This window comes from Dipodomys spectabilis, unplaced genomic scaffold (genome assembly GCF_019054845.1).
Source record: "Dipodomys spectabilis isolate Male_0828 unplaced genomic scaffold, ASM1905484v1 ptg000001l, whole genome shotgun sequence".
NCBI classification, from domain to species: domain Eukaryota; kingdom Metazoa; phylum Chordata; class Mammalia; order Rodentia; family Heteromyidae; genus Dipodomys; species Dipodomys spectabilis.
In genome coordinates, this window is record NW_024870678.1 from 16,114,803 (window position 1) to 16,132,548 (window position 17,746).

At 38.5% G+C, this 17,746-nt stretch overlaps 1 protein-coding gene across 2 annotated transcripts; it reads left to right on the forward strand.

The window, feature by feature from the left end:
- The first annotated feature begins 1,237 nt into the window (after positions 1-1,237).
- Positions 1,238-16,932, forward strand: Rnf146 (ring finger protein 146). Of its 2 annotated transcripts, XM_042679301.1 has the most exons (4): positions 1,243-1,326; positions 10,610-10,721; positions 11,219-11,327; positions 15,184-16,932. In XM_042679301.1, the coding sequence occupies exons 3-4, from the start codon at positions 11,320-11,322 to the stop codon at positions 16,256-16,258; spliced, it is 1,083 nt and encodes a 360-aa protein (XP_042535235.1). In that variant the 5' UTR covers positions 1,243-1,326; positions 10,610-10,721; positions 11,219-11,319; the 3' UTR covers positions 16,259-16,932. The 2 variants fall into 2 exon arrangements, with proteins under 2 accessions (XP_042535302.1, XP_042535235.1); XM_042679368.1 differs by lacking the exon at positions 10,610-10,721 and having other exon boundaries at positions 1,238-1,326.
- Positions 16,933-17,746: the final 814 nt, after the last annotated feature.

Genomic DNA, 17,746 nt, shown 5'->3' on the forward strand with positions numbered 1-17,746 from the left:
TTAGAATAATACCTGGTGCAGTGGCAGGTAATGTTAGCATTATCTCTGGAATCAACTAGATATCAACTATTTGCTAATTCAGGAGTTGTGTTGATAAAGGGTAAAATTAGATGGCTAAGCAGAGAGTTCAATAGGGAGCTAAGCTTCAAGTTGGAAGACCTATGCCCCAATATTTTTTCCATGTTTATAGAAGTTGCCAGGAAAAAAAAAAAAGGATTACTTAGGAGAAAGCACATCATTGAGGTAGACGGTTTCCTTAGGACAATTTTACATATTGATATTCATGAATAAAGACGCTGGAATAAATTGATTTCATAGAAATAAAAGGAAATACACACATTTCAGTGTATGTACAAACACTAAATTCTCAATCCTGAATGACTTAATGAATTCTCATAGTGCAACACTATGGCAAGTAGGAAGATACTGTTACAGAATTAAAGATGCCTACTTTTAACCTCTGGGGTGGGGGTGGGGGGGTCGGGGGGAATGCTCTACTCAGGGAAAGGCCGGGGTGCATACTACAGTGAAATGAAGAACCGCTACAGTACTCTGGCCGCGGAAGGAAAAGCAGGACTTTTCAATGCTTCTGGAATTGTTCTTTCAACTTCCCATGCCCTTTGTGTTCTGTTAGGAAAAACTACACGCAGTGAGCCGCGTTTCTACCTTGACTGCGGGACCATTCCGAGACGGAGGTGAACACATTAGTCCCGGATGGCTTCCCCGCTCTGTTCTTTCTTTTCTCCCTTCTTTTCCTTTGCTCTTTTCGCTTTCAGAGCACACAGTGGTTTTGCTCGGGGTGTTCAGACTGCAGCTCAGCTAGGGACCCGAGCGGTTTCCCGAGGTCGCAGGCCTGGGAGCTGACTAGTCGTTTTATTAGCTCCCGGAGCCCACTTCCCATCTCTGCCGGACTTGTGTCCAAGAGGCGTAACGCGAACAGAGAACGCAAAACAGAAAGCATTTTCGAGGGTCCACAACTGAGCCCTCCCACCCATTTAAAGGTAATCAAGACAAATGCAGACAGAGGGAATTACAAAATTAAAAAGAGCAAAGAATGAGAGAGAAGGGTTCAGCCCGTAAAGTCACCCTACCTCACCGGGAGAGGACGGGGCGCGCGGGCGCGCGCGGGCACGCTCCCGGCCAGGAGAGCCGACCCGCGGGCTCGGCGGCGCGCGCCCGCTGGCAGAGGCGTGGCTTCCGCCGTGCGCGGCCCCGCCCTCGACAGCGCCGGGGGTCACGTGACCGCCGCGCGCGTCCCCGTCCGCTGCGGGGCTCCAAGGCCGAAGAGAAAAGACTGCGAGCTGCCCATGGCTGTGGCTTAGAGAGGTGGGAGTCGGGGCGAAGCTTTCGCCCGGAGGGCGAGGCGAATGCCAGCCCGTGTTGGGTCCTCGTTCGGGGAGAGGCGGCTCCGTCCGCGGTGACACTTCCAACCTCAAGGCGCCGCGGGGCGGCGGGGGGCTCGGGGCCCGAGAGGGGCGGCGGCGGGGTCAGGGGCCGGTACGTAGATGGACGCCCTTGGGCTGGCGCGGCCCCGGCCGTCCGCGCGGAGGCCGCGGGGCCCCGGCCGCGCCGCGCCGCCGCCCTCGCCCGGGCTTGCTGTCGCAGGCCGGGAAGAGACTGTGACGGCCTCCGCGTAGCCCCCGAGCGCGGCCGCTCCGGCGCTGGGCGACGGCCGGAGCCGAGCCGGGCCGGGCCGGGCCGGGGTGCGAGCGGCGGAGCAGCGGCCATTACTGCGCACCCTCTTCCGCCGGGGTCCGCGCCGCTGCCTGCCTGCCTCCCTGCCTGCCTGCCTGCCTGCGGGCAGCCGCGTCCCTCGCTTCCCCAGCGGCGGGCTGGCCAAGGCCCCGACCCGGGGGACCTGCTGGCCTGAGGTGGAGGGCGGCGATGGTGAGGGGAGCGGGCCCTCCTGCTCCCGGCTTGCGGTGCGGATCCCAGCCCGTCTGGCGTCGGGTCAGAGGGGAGCGCGCAGTCCGTGCAGTTGTGCCTTTTCTGGTCCTGCCTGCCTGCCCGCCTGCCCTGCGCCTCCAGCCTCGCCTTCGGGTCTGGTCTGACTGGCAGAGCGCAGTCTCTCCGCCCTGCCCCGGTGAAAGGCAGCCTTGCCTAGATTCCGAGTTGTTTTGACGGTCCCGGAAAACATCCCACTTCCGAGGTGTCCCCCACCATACCCCGCGAGCCTCCTCCGCGGGGCCCCAGTGCATCCGAAAAGCCCAGACCTTGGCTTTGTTCGGGCGGTGGTGGGGGCGCCGCGTTCTCCCCCCTCCTCTCCGTCTCTGCTGAAAGAGTAAGGCTCTTCTTTCATTGTGATTGCTATCTTATTTACGGAACGCGGCGCAAGGAAGGCTGTAACATTGTTTTTGAAACTGTGGAGGTGGAGCCATCATCTTCACAGGGCAGTGAAGTTCACACATATACACACAGTGTGGCAACTAGAATTGTTTTTTCTGGTTAATCCTTTGAATATTATAACTGTATATAATATTATTTTTTACCTCCAAGTGGTATTTTAACGAGCCTTTATCTGTCAAGTTCTGGACATAGTTTTATTTTTGAAATCCCGAAATAGTATAGAAATGAGAGGGAGAAGAGACTCAGGAAAAGCTTTGTTCTTTTAATGATTGATTGTTAGGTCAAGTGCCAGGGTACACCCCCTTAATCGTGTCTGTGTGTCTGTGTGTCTGTGGTATAGTATGTGTACTTGTCAAATGAGATTTGAATCTGTTACATGAGCATCCAAGGCAAGATATAATTGTAAAGGTGCAAAGCAATTCAGTAACTGAATTTATAAACTTTTTTAAAATGTGGCAGATTAGGACACATGAAGAAAATGACCCCCACGGATAAAAGGATTTTTGATTTGGGTTTTGTAATTGTTGTTATTGTTTTTAACTAGCAAATGTTTGTTCAGGGACTGAGTGCTCTTAAAAAATAGGTCGTCATCTCATTTTAAAGAAAACTGAAGAATGAATGCCACTCTAAAAATAGATTTGGGATATGTTTGTTTTGGCCTCTGACTTTCTTAAAGTGGAACACTTGGGTTTAGAGTTTGTGTTTCAAATGGACCTCTGTAAATTTTGGGCAGAATAAAAATACGGATACTTACACATTGAAAGGTTACTGTTTGCTAAGAATTTGATAGAATTACAATCATCAAGAACACTTTCTTCAAATAACTAGTCGTTAGATAAAAGGAATTAAAAAGGAAATGACTTTTTTTTTCTTTTAGGAGACATGTCAACTGCTGGTAGTGTTTCAGTTTTCACCAACTTGAATTGTCAAAAGAAAGGAGCACACTTTTTTTTTGGAAAGGAGCCAAGATCATTTCTTGACTTAAGAAGAAAATGATAGGAATAAATCTTTTCACATTGATTTATTTAATAAAATATTGTTTTCTGAGTTAGCCATATATTAGTACAAAAGGTCCAACCAATTGCAATTGGAGATCTGAATACTTCTTTTTCTTCCAGTGTTAACAATGGAAGATGACATGTCTTTACTATTCTCTGCTTCATTGCCTTCTGACTGAGTCTTGAGTTTGTGATACAACAATCTGAATTATAACCATCTTACTGTGTGTATTTATACAATCCTTAGCTATAACCACTTGTGGCCTCTGTGTAGTATTCATTGCTTATTAATTAAACCACACCATTGAGTGCCTGTTAAAACATTTGGAAATATAGAATTGTACCATAGGATGAAAAAATACGACATGAAAATTATAACTTGACCCAGGTCACACAATAATTAGCAAGACTTTCTTACAGAATACTTGCTGGCTATGAATATATACATGATACCTGTATCAGACAGTATTTGTTCACATTTACATATCATATTTTATTGAAATATGATGCAAGGCCCACTTTGGGAGGAAAATTTTAAAGGTTTTCTAACGGAAAGAATCCCATTTACCTGAAAGGAGTTTTGACTGAAGACTGGCTTGGAGATATGACCTAGGCTTTTCTGTAAGCTGTTTTGTAACAAGGGTAATAGAGGCTAACAATGGATACATTATGGCACTTAGTTACATTTTTCAATTTGCAACTCTTAAGAACTGTTAAAATGTATCTGCTTCATTACACCTGATCTTTTCTTTTTCTAGTTGTGTGTGTGTGTGTGTGTGTGCGCGTGCGTGTGTGTGCGCGCAGTGTGTATTTGAGTTATGTGCCCGAAGTTGGAAGGTTTTGAAGTTATTTTTTTCTATCACAGAACTTCTGGACATTTGTGTATTTTGAGTAAGTACAGACTAAAAACTTACTTTATTACACAGTATCCCTTAATTGGGAAAATGTGTCAAAAATTTTTAATTTGATATATACTATCTGGAAAAGTTTTTTGAGCTTACGAGTGGCTTAAAGAGTGGAGTTGTAACTAATACTGTTTCTGTAGGAAACAAAATTTGTGAAAATTTTCTGAAGGCTTCTTCGCATGAAGTTTTGAGAATTAAATGTATGCTTCCTTTTGTGCCTCATTAACATTATAACTTGCAAGGCTGTAGTTGATGGGTAAGTTTAGCTGAAGTGATTCTTGTAATAACACATTTCATGTTAAAAAAATTGTTAATCTTTGTTTTAATGTGTAAGCCATTATAGATGTGCATTGCCAAGTAGAGTAGTTACTACATGGGGCTATAGCACTTGGAATGTGGCCAATCTACATTGTACTTCATAAAGCTCACACACAAATGTAAAAATATTTCACCTTAATAATTTTTATATTGACTGCTTATGAAATAATATTGTAGTTATACTGAATTGAATAAAAATATATTATTAAATTTATCTTGTTTCTTTTTATGAGTTTTAATGTAACTAATTAAAAGTTTGAAATTAGATGTATGGCCTGCAACATATATGTTATGTAATACTGTTCTAAACACTTTCATGGTGAGACACTGCATACTGTAGGAAGTTCTGATTTCTTTGAGATGAGATATTGCTGTGTAAACCAGGCTAGCCTCAAACTCTCCATCCTACCTCAGCCTCCTTAGTACTGGGATCACATGTGTTGTACCATCATGCTCAGTTTTTGAAAATGATGTTTTAAGCCTGTATTATACTTAAGTCTAATTTTGTATTGATAGCTTTGTGACTATAGATAAGTTTTTGAACCTGGGATTCCTCATGCATAGAATACATGTAGTCTTAGTGCATAGGTTTCTGAAGATACCTTTATGTATTAGGTCCAGAAGTACCTCCCTAACTAACACACATAGAAACTATCTGGATATCTGATTCAGCAGGTCTGGGGTAGGGCTTCAGGAACTTCCAGAAAGTTGGTTGGGACCACAGTTTGCATGTGCATAGTTGGAACCTAGATTACTATATTTTAGTTCATTTTCCTTCCTTCCACTTTGTCATTTACTTAGTGTCTGCTTTGAAAATTATCTATTTGGTATAGAAATTGAAAAGGTTACAGTATGCAAGAGTCTTTAAAAAAAATCTTACAGAGTTCTATTTGACATTGGCCTGCTTTTAGCTGGAGTCAAACTTGTTGGTGAAATAGTATTTGAAAATTTGCCTAGAAGAGTCAGATTATGTTGATTTACAAATATATTTTTGAAAGTCAGTGTAGACTACAAGTGAAATAATGTAAGTAGAATAGAAGCACCTGATGACAGTGACAGTATTCTTTCAAGGAAAAGGATCAGATTGAAGGAATATGGTTTCATAGCCAAATTTCATAGATGTTTTACTGTTGTTTATTGAATGAATAGGTCCCTGGTCCTGGGTGGGGGAGGGGGACATAAAGGATTTTATCAGAGAATACTTTATGTAGTTGATAAATTGTTTGAATTCATTTGTTAGTCTTACATAAAGGAGAGTAATGGAACTATTGTCCTGGGTCAACAAGACTTTTTTTTTTATGTTGGTTATATTGTTGGTTTATGTTGGTTTTTTCTTCTTTTTTGTAGGTAGTTGTACAATGTAGTTTCCATTAAACAAAGCAGTTTATGAATACAATGTATCTTGATCAGTGTGACCCATTCAACATTCCCACCCATATATATCATATATATGTATTTATGTATGTATGTATTATAGCTTTTACTTTAAGACTTGTGGTTATAGGTTTACTTCAGTTAAGTAAAATTTATAAAAAGGATAACTTATTTAGGTGACCAGATAGAGGATTTTTAGGAGATTTTTTAAAGCATTGAAGCATTTCAAAGATAAGATATTTATGGGCAAGACTGGTGTAAGTAAGTGATTAGAGTGGAAATCATTGGAATTTTATTAAAGAGAAAAGTTGAAAATGAATGCAAGAAAAAAAAATAAAGTTAGAACTAGCAATTTTTCCTGTGTTTTTTTTTTTTTTTTTTTTTTTTTGGTGTTGCCAGTTCTGGGGCTTGAACTCTAGGCATGGGTGTTATGCCTGAGCATCTTTGGCTCAAGGCTAGGACTCTACCACTTGAGCCACAGGACCACTTCTGGCTTTTTCTGAGTAGTTTATTGGAGATGAGAGTCTCACAGACTTTCCTGCCCAGGTTGGCTGTATACCACAATACTCAGATTTCAGCTTCTTGAGTAGGTAGGATTACAGGCATGAGCCACCAGCACCCGCTTCCTGTGTGTTTTATAGGAGGAGAAAGGTACAATCTATATACCTGAGTTGATCCAACAGGATTATTTTAAAGACATAGGTAGGAGCTAATGATAAGCAGTAATATTCTGCAGTTTTTGTAATTAATAAACCTTCATTTTGGAGCTGGGAAGGTGGTTCAGTGGTAGAGTGTTTGCCTTACATGCATGAGGTGTCCTGGGTTCAATTCCTCAGTACCACATAAGCAGAAAAAGCCAGAAGTGATGCTGTGGCTCAAGTGGTAAAGCACTAGCTTTGAGCTGAAGATCTGAGGGACAGCGCCCAGGCCCAGAGTTCAGGCCCCACAACTGACAAACACAAAACAAAACAAAACAACAACAAAAACCCTTCATTTTAGAATGTGTATAGAGTATATTTGACTTTTGAGTGATGATCTGAAAATCTTTGTGATGGAGAAAGGGGAGCTTGTCTATTACAATTTTTCCAAACAAGGATGCGTTTTTCCAGGAAGCAGGGATAAACTAGACAAATGTTGGGCTCTACCTTATTGTCACATTTATCTTTATTGGGAAAAGAGTTCTGAAAGTATCTAGAAACTATTGTTGGATTGTGTTTGCATTCTGGAGAATCCACTGCAAGTGGACAGTAGGTAGGTAATTTTGCTTTCTAAAAGATACAAAGATGATTGGAATCTTGTATTTGTAACTGTAGCTAATTTATTACACTTGAAGTTCTTCAAAGAAAAGATTAGTTTTATGTCTTTTTAGTTGGGTTCTTTGTTTACAATTAAAATTCAAGTATTGTGTTTTATGGATAATTATTTAAAGAAGTTAATTTTTACTTAGTAATAAATATTAATTCATCAGCCATGTATTAGCAGTTTAGTAACTACACAGGGATATAAAATGTGTCCCTATCTTGATGGGGTTTATGGTTTAAAATGAATAGCATCAGAAAATGTAATAAGTTCAGTAATGGAAAAATGTACAAAATAGAGAAGAGGAATCAGTGAACCTTCTGGAGGTAGAATGGTAGAGATAACTATTTCTGGGTTGTTTGTAAGTTGTAAAAGGAAAAGGTTATAACAGGAATAAATACAGAATTATTAAGGAAGGCTTGGCAGTCTATGAATAGTATAACTGCAGTAATAATCTGATTTTCAGAGATAAATAAGACTGGAAAATTACTTAGGGTCAGATCACTAAAGCCTTTGGTTTTTGTCCTGAGCTTTTCTTTTATTGTGTAGGATGGGGAATCAATACTGTTCCTTGAGTTAGAAGATGCATGGTCAATTTTGCATTTTAAAAATTCATTCACATACTAAGTGAATGAATTTCAGAGTGGTACTGAAGCAAGATAGTCTGTCCTAGTCAAGGTAAGACAGGGACCTAAATTTAGGGCACTAGTCATGAGTAAGGAAGGAGTACAGGATAACAACATTGTAAACAATGTTGGTGATAAAAATTGATAGGATTTGGTGTGGTTGGTCTGACAGAGGGAAGCAGAAAATTTTCTCCTTTACTCCTTAACACAATCTTAAACATGGAAGCTGAATTGTCTCATTGTAAAATTCACATAGAGGTAGGAGCTTGTGAGGTATACAGATGAGAAAGAAATGGTTTGAGCTCATGGTTCTATTAAGGAAGAAATTTGGTCAGGCATACCTGTAATCCTAGCTGCTCTGGAGCCTGAGATTGGAGCATCTCAGTTCAAAGGTAGCCAGTGCAGGAAAGTCCATGAGGCTCTTACCAGAAGTGGACATGTGGCTCAAGGGATAGAGCACTAGCAAGTTAAAAAATGATTGAGTTCCAAAATGGGTAGGAAGGAATATGAGATCCAAAACAGTATAAAGAAACAGGAGGTGGTTAAGAGACTCAAGGTCTCCATAATTAAAGTGCAGGTGTGGGAATGATTGAGCTGGATTGACCAGAGTGTGTGATATGATTATGGTCTCAAAAGAGCAGCACTTTTGGGCTCTGATGATACTTAGTTGCTGAGTGTAATAGGATATTCAATAATGAAAATTACTTGATTTTTAGGATCTTAGAAATTGGAACTTAGAATAGGAATATGGCCTTGAGAAAGTGTATTTGTAGCTAGAAACTAATTTCTAACAGGTATTAGTTGGAGCAAGTTGTAAAACCTCTGAGATAGATGTTGGATGGATCATTCTCAAGGATATTAAATAGACATAGTGATGTCAGGAAATAGGGTGAAGGAAATGATCTATGCTAAAAATAATGAAGTCAGTGCCTTAAAGGTTGAGAGTGCAGTAGGGAATTGTGGCATATTTTATAGCCAGTGGTGAGACACCTATATGGAATAAGCAATGATGTAGCTAGTGTCTCCTCCTGACCTGGGTAGGTAGTAGATGAGGGTGTGTGTAAATGGTTAGTTTCTGCTTTTGGTGCGCTGCAGGACCAAATGTTCTGTGATGCCATTGAAGAGTTGAGAAGAAAATCAAAGTAGGAGTCAGTATCATCTAAAGCAAGGGCAAAATAAAAAGCCAGTTTCTTAGAAATCTTGTTTAGTCAATTAGTTTAGGAAATCTCTGGTTTTAAAGCTGATTGTTGTGATAAACATTTGGTGGGATAAGCTGGTAGAATTCATATATGATTATACTAATACCTTCAAACTCTAGAACCTTTATTACCTTAGGGAGATAGATTGTCCACACAGAGAAGTACATGGAACTAAGAGACAGAGTTCAAGTCTCATTTCCTGTATTTACTGTGAGGTGTTTTATCTCTCAAGTTATGGCAAACAGGGTTTTAATTGAATTCTTTATAGTACAGTGGGTCTCTTAAGTTAGTCATGGTGTAGTACCAGAAAGATTAGTGACTAAGATAGTGTTCTTCTGGATGTTGCCTCCAGATTGCTTGGGCAAGGCAGCTTGAAAGAAGATTGGTTTATATTTTAATTTGTTTATGAGGAACATCAATTTAAGAAAATATTTATTAATATAATATTTTAATATAAATAAATGGACACTAAAATAATTTCTAACAATAAAGGCACTTAAAGATAAATTTTTCTATTGCAATGAATAAATCGGTCTAATAATTTGTTGGTTTGATAATAGAAATTTTTTTTAATATATCAGGATTTCCCCATCAATAAATATCTCTAAAATTTCAAAAAAAAGAAAGAAGATTGGTTTAAAGCATACATGAACATATGAACAGCACAAAGTCCTAGTTAATGTTTTGTCTTTGTAGGAAGTCAACAGCTGCTAAATATGCTCAGTATTAGAGACGGGGTACTGACCTTTTATTGTTTTGACTGAATTTGTTTCTTACTGTGGTAAAATGTAAGTAATAGAACCACCCTCACCTTTCATCCCCTCCCCATCCTCCTCCCACTAGCGCTTTCAGCAGTACTGGCCTTTGAACTCGGGACCATACCTCCAGCCCTGTTTTCCTTTAGTTATTTTTCAGATAGTTTGGGTTTTTGCCATAGCCAATCTTGGACCACAATTATCCTACCTATGCCTTATTTATGCTTCCTGAGTAGCTGGATTACAAGCAAGCATGTGACACCACGCCCAGAGTGTTCTTTGAGAATGTTACAAACTTTTTTACTCTGGCTTGGAAGTACCTCCTATCTCTGCCTTCTAAGTTACTGGGCTAACAGGCATGAGCTACTGTGTCTGGCCCTTCCATTTATGTATTTCCACAGTTTTGCATCATTCAAAACAGAAAATGTACCTGTTAAGCAAGAACTCCTATTCTTACCTGTTCCTAGTCCCTGATAACCTTTAATCTACTTTTTCTCTACGAAGTCAAATGTAACTTTGTTACTGGCATATTTCACTTAGAATAATATCTTCAGGGTTCATCTATGTTGGATGACGCACATTCTGTTACTAAGTAATACATGTATATGCTGTGTTTTGTATATTCATTCACCTGTTGAGACACACTTGGGTCTACCTTTTTTTTCTTTTACTGATAATTCCTTGACAAGTACTGACATTATCTGAGTTCCAGTTTTCAATTACTTTGGCATGTAACTATAAGTGGGACTGCTGGGATATATAGTAATTATGTTTTAACTTTTTGAACAGCCATCAAATTGAACAGCCATCTACAAGAACTACATTTTCACATTCCCACCAGTGGTGCTGAAGGGTTCAATTACACCATAATCTTAGCAACATTTATTTCCCAATTGTGCAAGTAAGTCTACCAGCTCCTTGGTTGGTTCCTAGCAATTTATTTCTTTAGATACATGGAAATGCTTCCTCGGTGTGCATTTTAGTTTGTTGATTACTAGTAGTGTATAGAAACACCACTTTTGGGTATGTGTGTTTGTGTCTGTGTGTCAAGATTGTAACCAACTTCACTGAACTTAACTTGATTTCTTCAGAATATCTGCAAAGTTAGAATAGTGATTTTTACTGTCTGTACAAATGAAAATGTACATTGTAATTTTTTTTAACCAACTTGTCTACCTTTTACTTCTTTTTCCAGTGTAATTACTAGAACTTCCCAGTACTATAGTGATAATAGTGGAGCAAACAGGCATTCTTAATTTTTTTTTACTTTCAATTAAAAACTTGCCCATTTTGTAAAGTGTAATAGGAAATATAATAAAAGTATAATGGGAAATTAGCTAACTCTGCTGATCTTAGTCTGAGAAGAAGTTTCTGTTGAACTTTTTTTTTCTTTTTCAGCACAAAGAATGAGCCAGAAGTGAAAGAGAAACCACTGCGAGTTGGTGACTGCTGGTAAAGAAGATGCTTTATTTTTGTGGCAAACATATGTGGAATCTGTAATGGAAATGTAAGTATTTGTTTTTGCCAAAACTGAAATGGTGTGGTATAAAGTACAGTAGTCAAATTTATGTCGTGAAGTTTTAATTATACAGAATGAGTATTTCATGTTGGCTGTAGGTGCTCTATTGAGTTAAAAATCTTATTCACATTTTTTTTTTAAAAAAAGGAGATTTCCAAAGTCTTCTCATAAAGTATAAGAAGTGAACTGAAAATGAAGGAATTGCTCATAAGGCTAACAACAACAAAAAAGATAAGAACCCCTCTCCCCCAGGCCTCCAGGTGTTCTGCCTTCTCTTTACTTAAATAAAGTCAGACAGTTTCAGCTGTCTGCCTAACTCAATTTTGCCTCATTAAATTTAAAGAATTTTGTACCATAACTGAACATTATTGTTTTTTTTTATAGTGATTCACTGTGATTTGTAGTCTTAGTAGTTGTGTTTTTCTTTTAATCTTTTTGTGATATGCTTTAACATGTCAGACTATTGAGTTTGATTATATTGAACTTAATTATATTATCTATGAAATATTTCCCAACTGAACATCATAGTTGAATTGCATTAAAAAACATGTTTAAAATCTCAGTAACTATAGTATTTAAATTCTTAGACCAAAGTGACCTTACAGAGTAGATGCTTTAGATTGGAGCAAATGGGTATTTAGTGATGTGTGTCTGTGTACATTAAAGGAAAAAAATGAACTCATAGGTGAAATCCTGGCTACTCAGGAGGCTGAGATCTGAGGATCAAGGTTTGAAACCAGCCTGGACAGACAAAGCCAAGAGATTCTTATCTCCAGTTAACCTGCAAAAAGCTGGAAGTGAAAGTTGGCTCAAATGGTAGACTGCCAGCCTTGAGTGGAAAAAAATATATATATATATTTATTTATTTATTTATTTATAATAAGCCCACAGCCTCGTACTTAGTAAGCAGGAGCTCTACTCCAGAGACACATCCCCATTCCCAACCTGTTTTATTTTTTAAGCTTTTAAATCGAATAATCTAAGCCAGGCCCTGGTGGCTCACACTTGTAATCCTAGCTTAAGATCTGAGGATCATGGTTCAAAGCTAGCCCAGGCAGGAAAGTCCATGAATCTTTCATCTCCATGTTACCACCAGAAAACTGGAAGTAGTGCTGGGGTTCAAGTGGAAGAGCACTCACCTTGAGCTGAAGAGCTGAGGGACAGCACAAGGTCCAGAGTTCAAGCCCCACGGACAACATAAAATAAATTCAAATATTCTAGATGTTAATTACCAAGGAACTCACTATGGCTTAGTATAGTAAGACAAATAGATAATGAACAAATGTTTTATTTTTGTGACAGGCACCTGTGGAATTTGTAATAGAAATGTAAGCTTTAAAATGTGCTATTGGAACTGAGAGGAAGAAGAAATTAATTCCACGTGAAAGGTTGAGAGTAAACTGAAGCACTTTTAGCTTGGTCTTAAAGAATGAGTAGAATTTAACAATCAGAAAATATTAGGAAATAGTTTTCAACCCATCAGAATGAGAAGTTGGTACAACTGCTCAACATCAAGGCATTTATAATAGTTGGAGAGCAATTAGAAGAGGGAGGAGACATCCAAGTAAGTAAAGGAAATGAATGTTTATTACTATTTTACCAGGTATTTACTTGGTGTTTTATTTGGGTATTAAATTTAATCATAGTATATGATACTGTTTCCTAATTAATGTTAAGAAACAGACTTAGGTTAACACACTTGCCTAAGTCAGTGTTTTCTAAATTTCTCAGAGAATAATCGCATCATTTTATAAAAGACAGATTTTTGAATCCTAACCCCTGGATTAGGATTTGCAATACAGAACATGTTAGCTAATTCTCACCTTTAGTGAAGTTTCACAAGTGTTTATGAAGATTAAGGTACTAAAATGGTAAAGCCAAGATTTTAAAGTTTTTAGTATAAAAACTAAGTCAGTTGATCTGAAGAACAGTGCTTGTAAAGAGTAAAAGCACATAATTAGTAAAGGAGACTAGGACTTAGGTGAGCTTTGGTTTTAAAATATAGCAACTGACTTAATTCATTGTCTTTTTTCATGGCTGTCCATAGCTTTGATAGGTTTTTAGTGTGCTTCTTCAGGGCTGATACATAAGTACACTGGCAGCATTTTTATACATTGGTACAGTGTATGTTTTTACAAGGTTTTATACCAATGTATTCATGTTATTGTTTGAAAAAACTTTTCTTAGCAGTTGTCAGATCCTTTATGGAAATATATAGATGGCCCCAAATGGCCTGTTCCCATTCTTATAAAGCATACCAACTTGTGAAGAAGACCAACATTAACATTCACACAAATAAATGTTACATTGCAATTCTGATACAGAATAAGGAATATACAGAAGTTAATAGGGTAATTTGACTTGCTCATGGAAGCTTTCTCAAGAGGAGTGAAATATGGATAAGTACTTTGTGCTAGAGAGGGAGGGAAGACAAGAGATGAAGAGCATGCCCCAAAGAAAATGTTCATTAGTGGCGAGTCAAGAGGAAGTTGAACATAAGAAGGGCCTAGCCAGGCACTGGTGGCTCAAGCCTATAATCCTAGCTACTCAAGAGGCTGAGGTCTTAGGATCTTGGTTCAAAGTCAGCCTGGGCAGGAAAGTCTGTAAGACTCTCATCTCCAATTAAACATCAGAAAACCGCAAGTGGCACTGTGGCTCAAGTGATAAGAGTGCTAGGCTTAAGTTGTAGAGCTGAGAGACAGCGCCAAGGCCCAGGGTTCAAGTGCCACGACCACCAAAAAAAGAGAGCCTATTGTAGAAGGCTGTGTAGTGAGGCAGACCATACAAGCTGTAACTCATCCTTTTAAAGATGTGTCTTAATACAAAAGTGAACTTTTAAGAAAGGAGTGTGCTGGACCAATTAAAAGGCATATACATCAATCTTCCAGGATTTTCTTGGAAAGATTTGCATTGAAGATTGGTGCATATGCCTTTCAATTTGCTTGAAAGAAGGGCAGTTTCTGGGCTGGATTATGGGCTTGGATAAGCAGGTGCATAGTGCTGTTATCATGAGAACTATTCTAGCATGTAAAAGGTAAGTTGATCATGGGTTCAGTTTGTAGCTTCCAAATATCATAAATCTAAAATAAGCAATTAGAAATATAGGTCTATGGCTGGAGAAGTCTGGATTAATGACAGCAATTTTTGTTACATATTTCATATGTAACACATATTTCAAAGTAGATAGCATCTCAAAGTCAAGCATAGAAGAGCATGTTGTCTAAAAATGTATATAATAAAAGACAAAAATTTGTTAGAGAAGTGTTTCAGAATGAAAATGGTAATATATGACAAATGACTGGTTGAGCCAGTTTGTTTCGATATACAGTAGGCATATGGAAATTCAGGCTTTCAGCATTAGTCCTAATCTCATATAATCTATTTGTCAAGTACCGAAAATGTTAACAAAAAAATTTTAATGGCTGGTTACTGCCTATATTATCTGAATTACTTTGAAGTTTTATTTTTCAAACCAATTGTAAAGTCAGTCCTGATCATTCACATTTTATTAATGTTTGCATTTAATTTTATCTTACAAATGCTGTGTTTGAGTAGAAATGGTACATATATATATATATATATATATATATATATATAAGTCTAGACTTTGGCTTTTTTTTTCAGTCTAACATTGTACTCTTCCTTGCTCCCTACAAATAAAACTTTACAGTGCACTTATGCAAGTCAAAAAGATTTCCTATTCAAATTGACTATAATCAATTTTCATTTTTATATCCCTAGTGTGTAATATGTGCCATGCAGTATAATTAATCATTCTGAATTGTTAAAGTATTAGAAAAGTTGAAATATGATTTCAATATTGCATTTTTTCTTGTTTTCTTAGGATGGCTGGCTGTGGTGAAATTGATCATTCAATGAACATGCTTCCTACAAACAGGAAAGCAAATGAGTCCTGTTCTAATAGCGCACCTTCTCTACCTGTTCCTGAATGTGCCATTTGTCTGCAAACGTGTGTTCACCCCGTCAGTTTGCCCTGTAAGCATGTTTTCTGCTATCTGTGTGTAAAAGGAGCTTCATGGCTTGGTAAGAGATGTGCCCTTTGTCGACAAGAAATTCCAGAAGATTTCCTTGACAAGCCAACTTTGTTATCACCAGAAGAACTCAAGGCAGCAAGTAGAGGAAATGGTGAATATGCATGGTATTATGAAGGAAGAAATGGGTGGTGGCAGTATGATGAGCGTACTAGTAGAGAGCTGGAAGATGCTTTCTCCAAGGGTAAAAAGAACACTGAGATGTTAATTGCTGGGTTTCTATATGTTGCTGATCTTGAAAATATGGTTCAATATAGGAGAAATGAACATGGACGTCGCAGGAAGATTAAGAGAGATATAATAGATATACCAAAGAAAGGTGTAGCTGGACTTAGACTGGATTGTGACACTAATACTGTAAACCTAGCAAGAGAGAGTTCTGCAGATGGAGCGGACAGCATATCAGCACAGAGTGGAGCTTCTGCTCAGCCTCCGGTGTCATCTTCTGTAAGGCCCTTAACATCAATAGATGGTCAGTTAACCAGTCCTGCAACACCCTCCCCTGATGCAGGCACTACTCTGGAAGACTCTTTTGCTCATTTACAACTCAGTGGAGACAGCATAGCTGAAAGGAGTCACAGAGGGGAAGGAGAAGAAGATCATGAATCACCATCTTCAGGCAGGGTACCAGACACTTCTAACGAAGAAACTGAATCTGATGCCAGTAGTGAGAGTGAAGATGTTTCTGCAGTTGTTGCACAGCACTCTTTGACCCAACAGAGACTTTTGGTTTCTAATACAAACCAGACAGTAGCTGATCGGTCAGATCGATCTGGAGCTGATCGGTCAGTAGCAGGGGGAGGAACAGTGAGTGTGAGTGTCAGATCTAGAAGGCCTGACGGACAGTGCACAGTAACTGAAGTTTAAATAAACATCTTCAGTTTCACACTCAAGGCTGAAATGGTGATCTGTAAATTTCTGCCCACATAACATTATACTCATCCCTAATAGTGCATTTTGGGAGTTGGGGTGGGAAGGGATATGGGAAGGATAGACCGGAAATTAAAATGTCTTAACATGTCTCTGTTGAGAAATTTATTTAATGTAAGAAATTTGGGTATTAATAGTTGAGAGCTGTTTAGTAGTAACCCAGTTTTCTTGACATGTTTACTTTAAATTTTTTAAAAGATTTCCTTAGTTCTTTTGGACAGTGTGTGTTTTATCTGTGCATTAATGGTCCACATCTGACTCTTGCACTGTTTTATTTTTTTGCATGGGTTAACATAAAATCATTACTAAAATTTTGCACCCGTAAGATGTTTGATGTCATTATACACAGGAAGCTTAATTTAATGTGGAAGTGGATGTGAATTTGGAACTTCAAAATAGATAAATAACAACTATTTTATAGTAAAGTATTGAAATGGAAATGTAAACAGCTAGTAACTTATGTTTCAGCATCTTTGTAACACACTTCATGATGTTCCTTCCCATAGGCTTTGCTGTCTAGTCCTTGTACTTTGAGGTTTCTCTTGGTCTGAATTTTTCTTTTTGATTAAAAAGTTTATAATTTAATAAATACTAGAGTTTATCAAAAATAATTTGTCTCTGGTTTGAGTCTGGAAAAGGGATGGAAATACTTCAGTGATTGTGGCCAAAGGTCACTATAAAGGTAATGGCTGGAATTGATTATATTCTACTTAATCACCGATTCAAAAGTTTAATTTCTTCATAGAAAACAGTTAAATAGAATTATGTGTGGAGTAAACAGTTATGGAAGTAAACTCATTTCTAAAACAGCTAACACCATATTTTATATTCCTCCTCAATCTTCATTAGAAGTATTATGGTCTAGATGGGCAGATTTACTTATAAACATCATTCATAGATAGGAATTTCACATGTAGATCAGAAAATCCACTTTTATTGGATATTTTTGTCTTGGCAAAGGATAAAATACTGGGTAAACATGGTAATTAGATTATCAGTAAGATAATCTGATAAAAAGCTGTCACTACTGTTAGTACTCTGAAACTCACTGCTTTGAAATCTTTTACCTCTTGTTTTGATAGTTTAGACTCATGTCTGACGTATATTTTTTTTGTTTTTTTTTGTCAGTTGTGGGGCTTGAACTCAGGGCCTGGGTGCTGTCCCTGAGCCTCTTTGTGCTCAAGGCTACTGCTCTACCACTTGAACCACAGCTCCACTTTAGTTTTTGAGTGGTTAATTGGGGACTTTTCTGCCCAGGCTGGCTTTGAACTGTAATCCTCAGATCTCAGCCTCCTGAGTAGCTAGGATTACACTTAAACCATAGCTCCACTTTTGGTTTTTGAGTGGTTAATTGGAGATAACAGTCTTACAGGGACTTTTCTGCCCAGGCCAGCTTTGAACCATGATCCTCACATCTCAGCATCA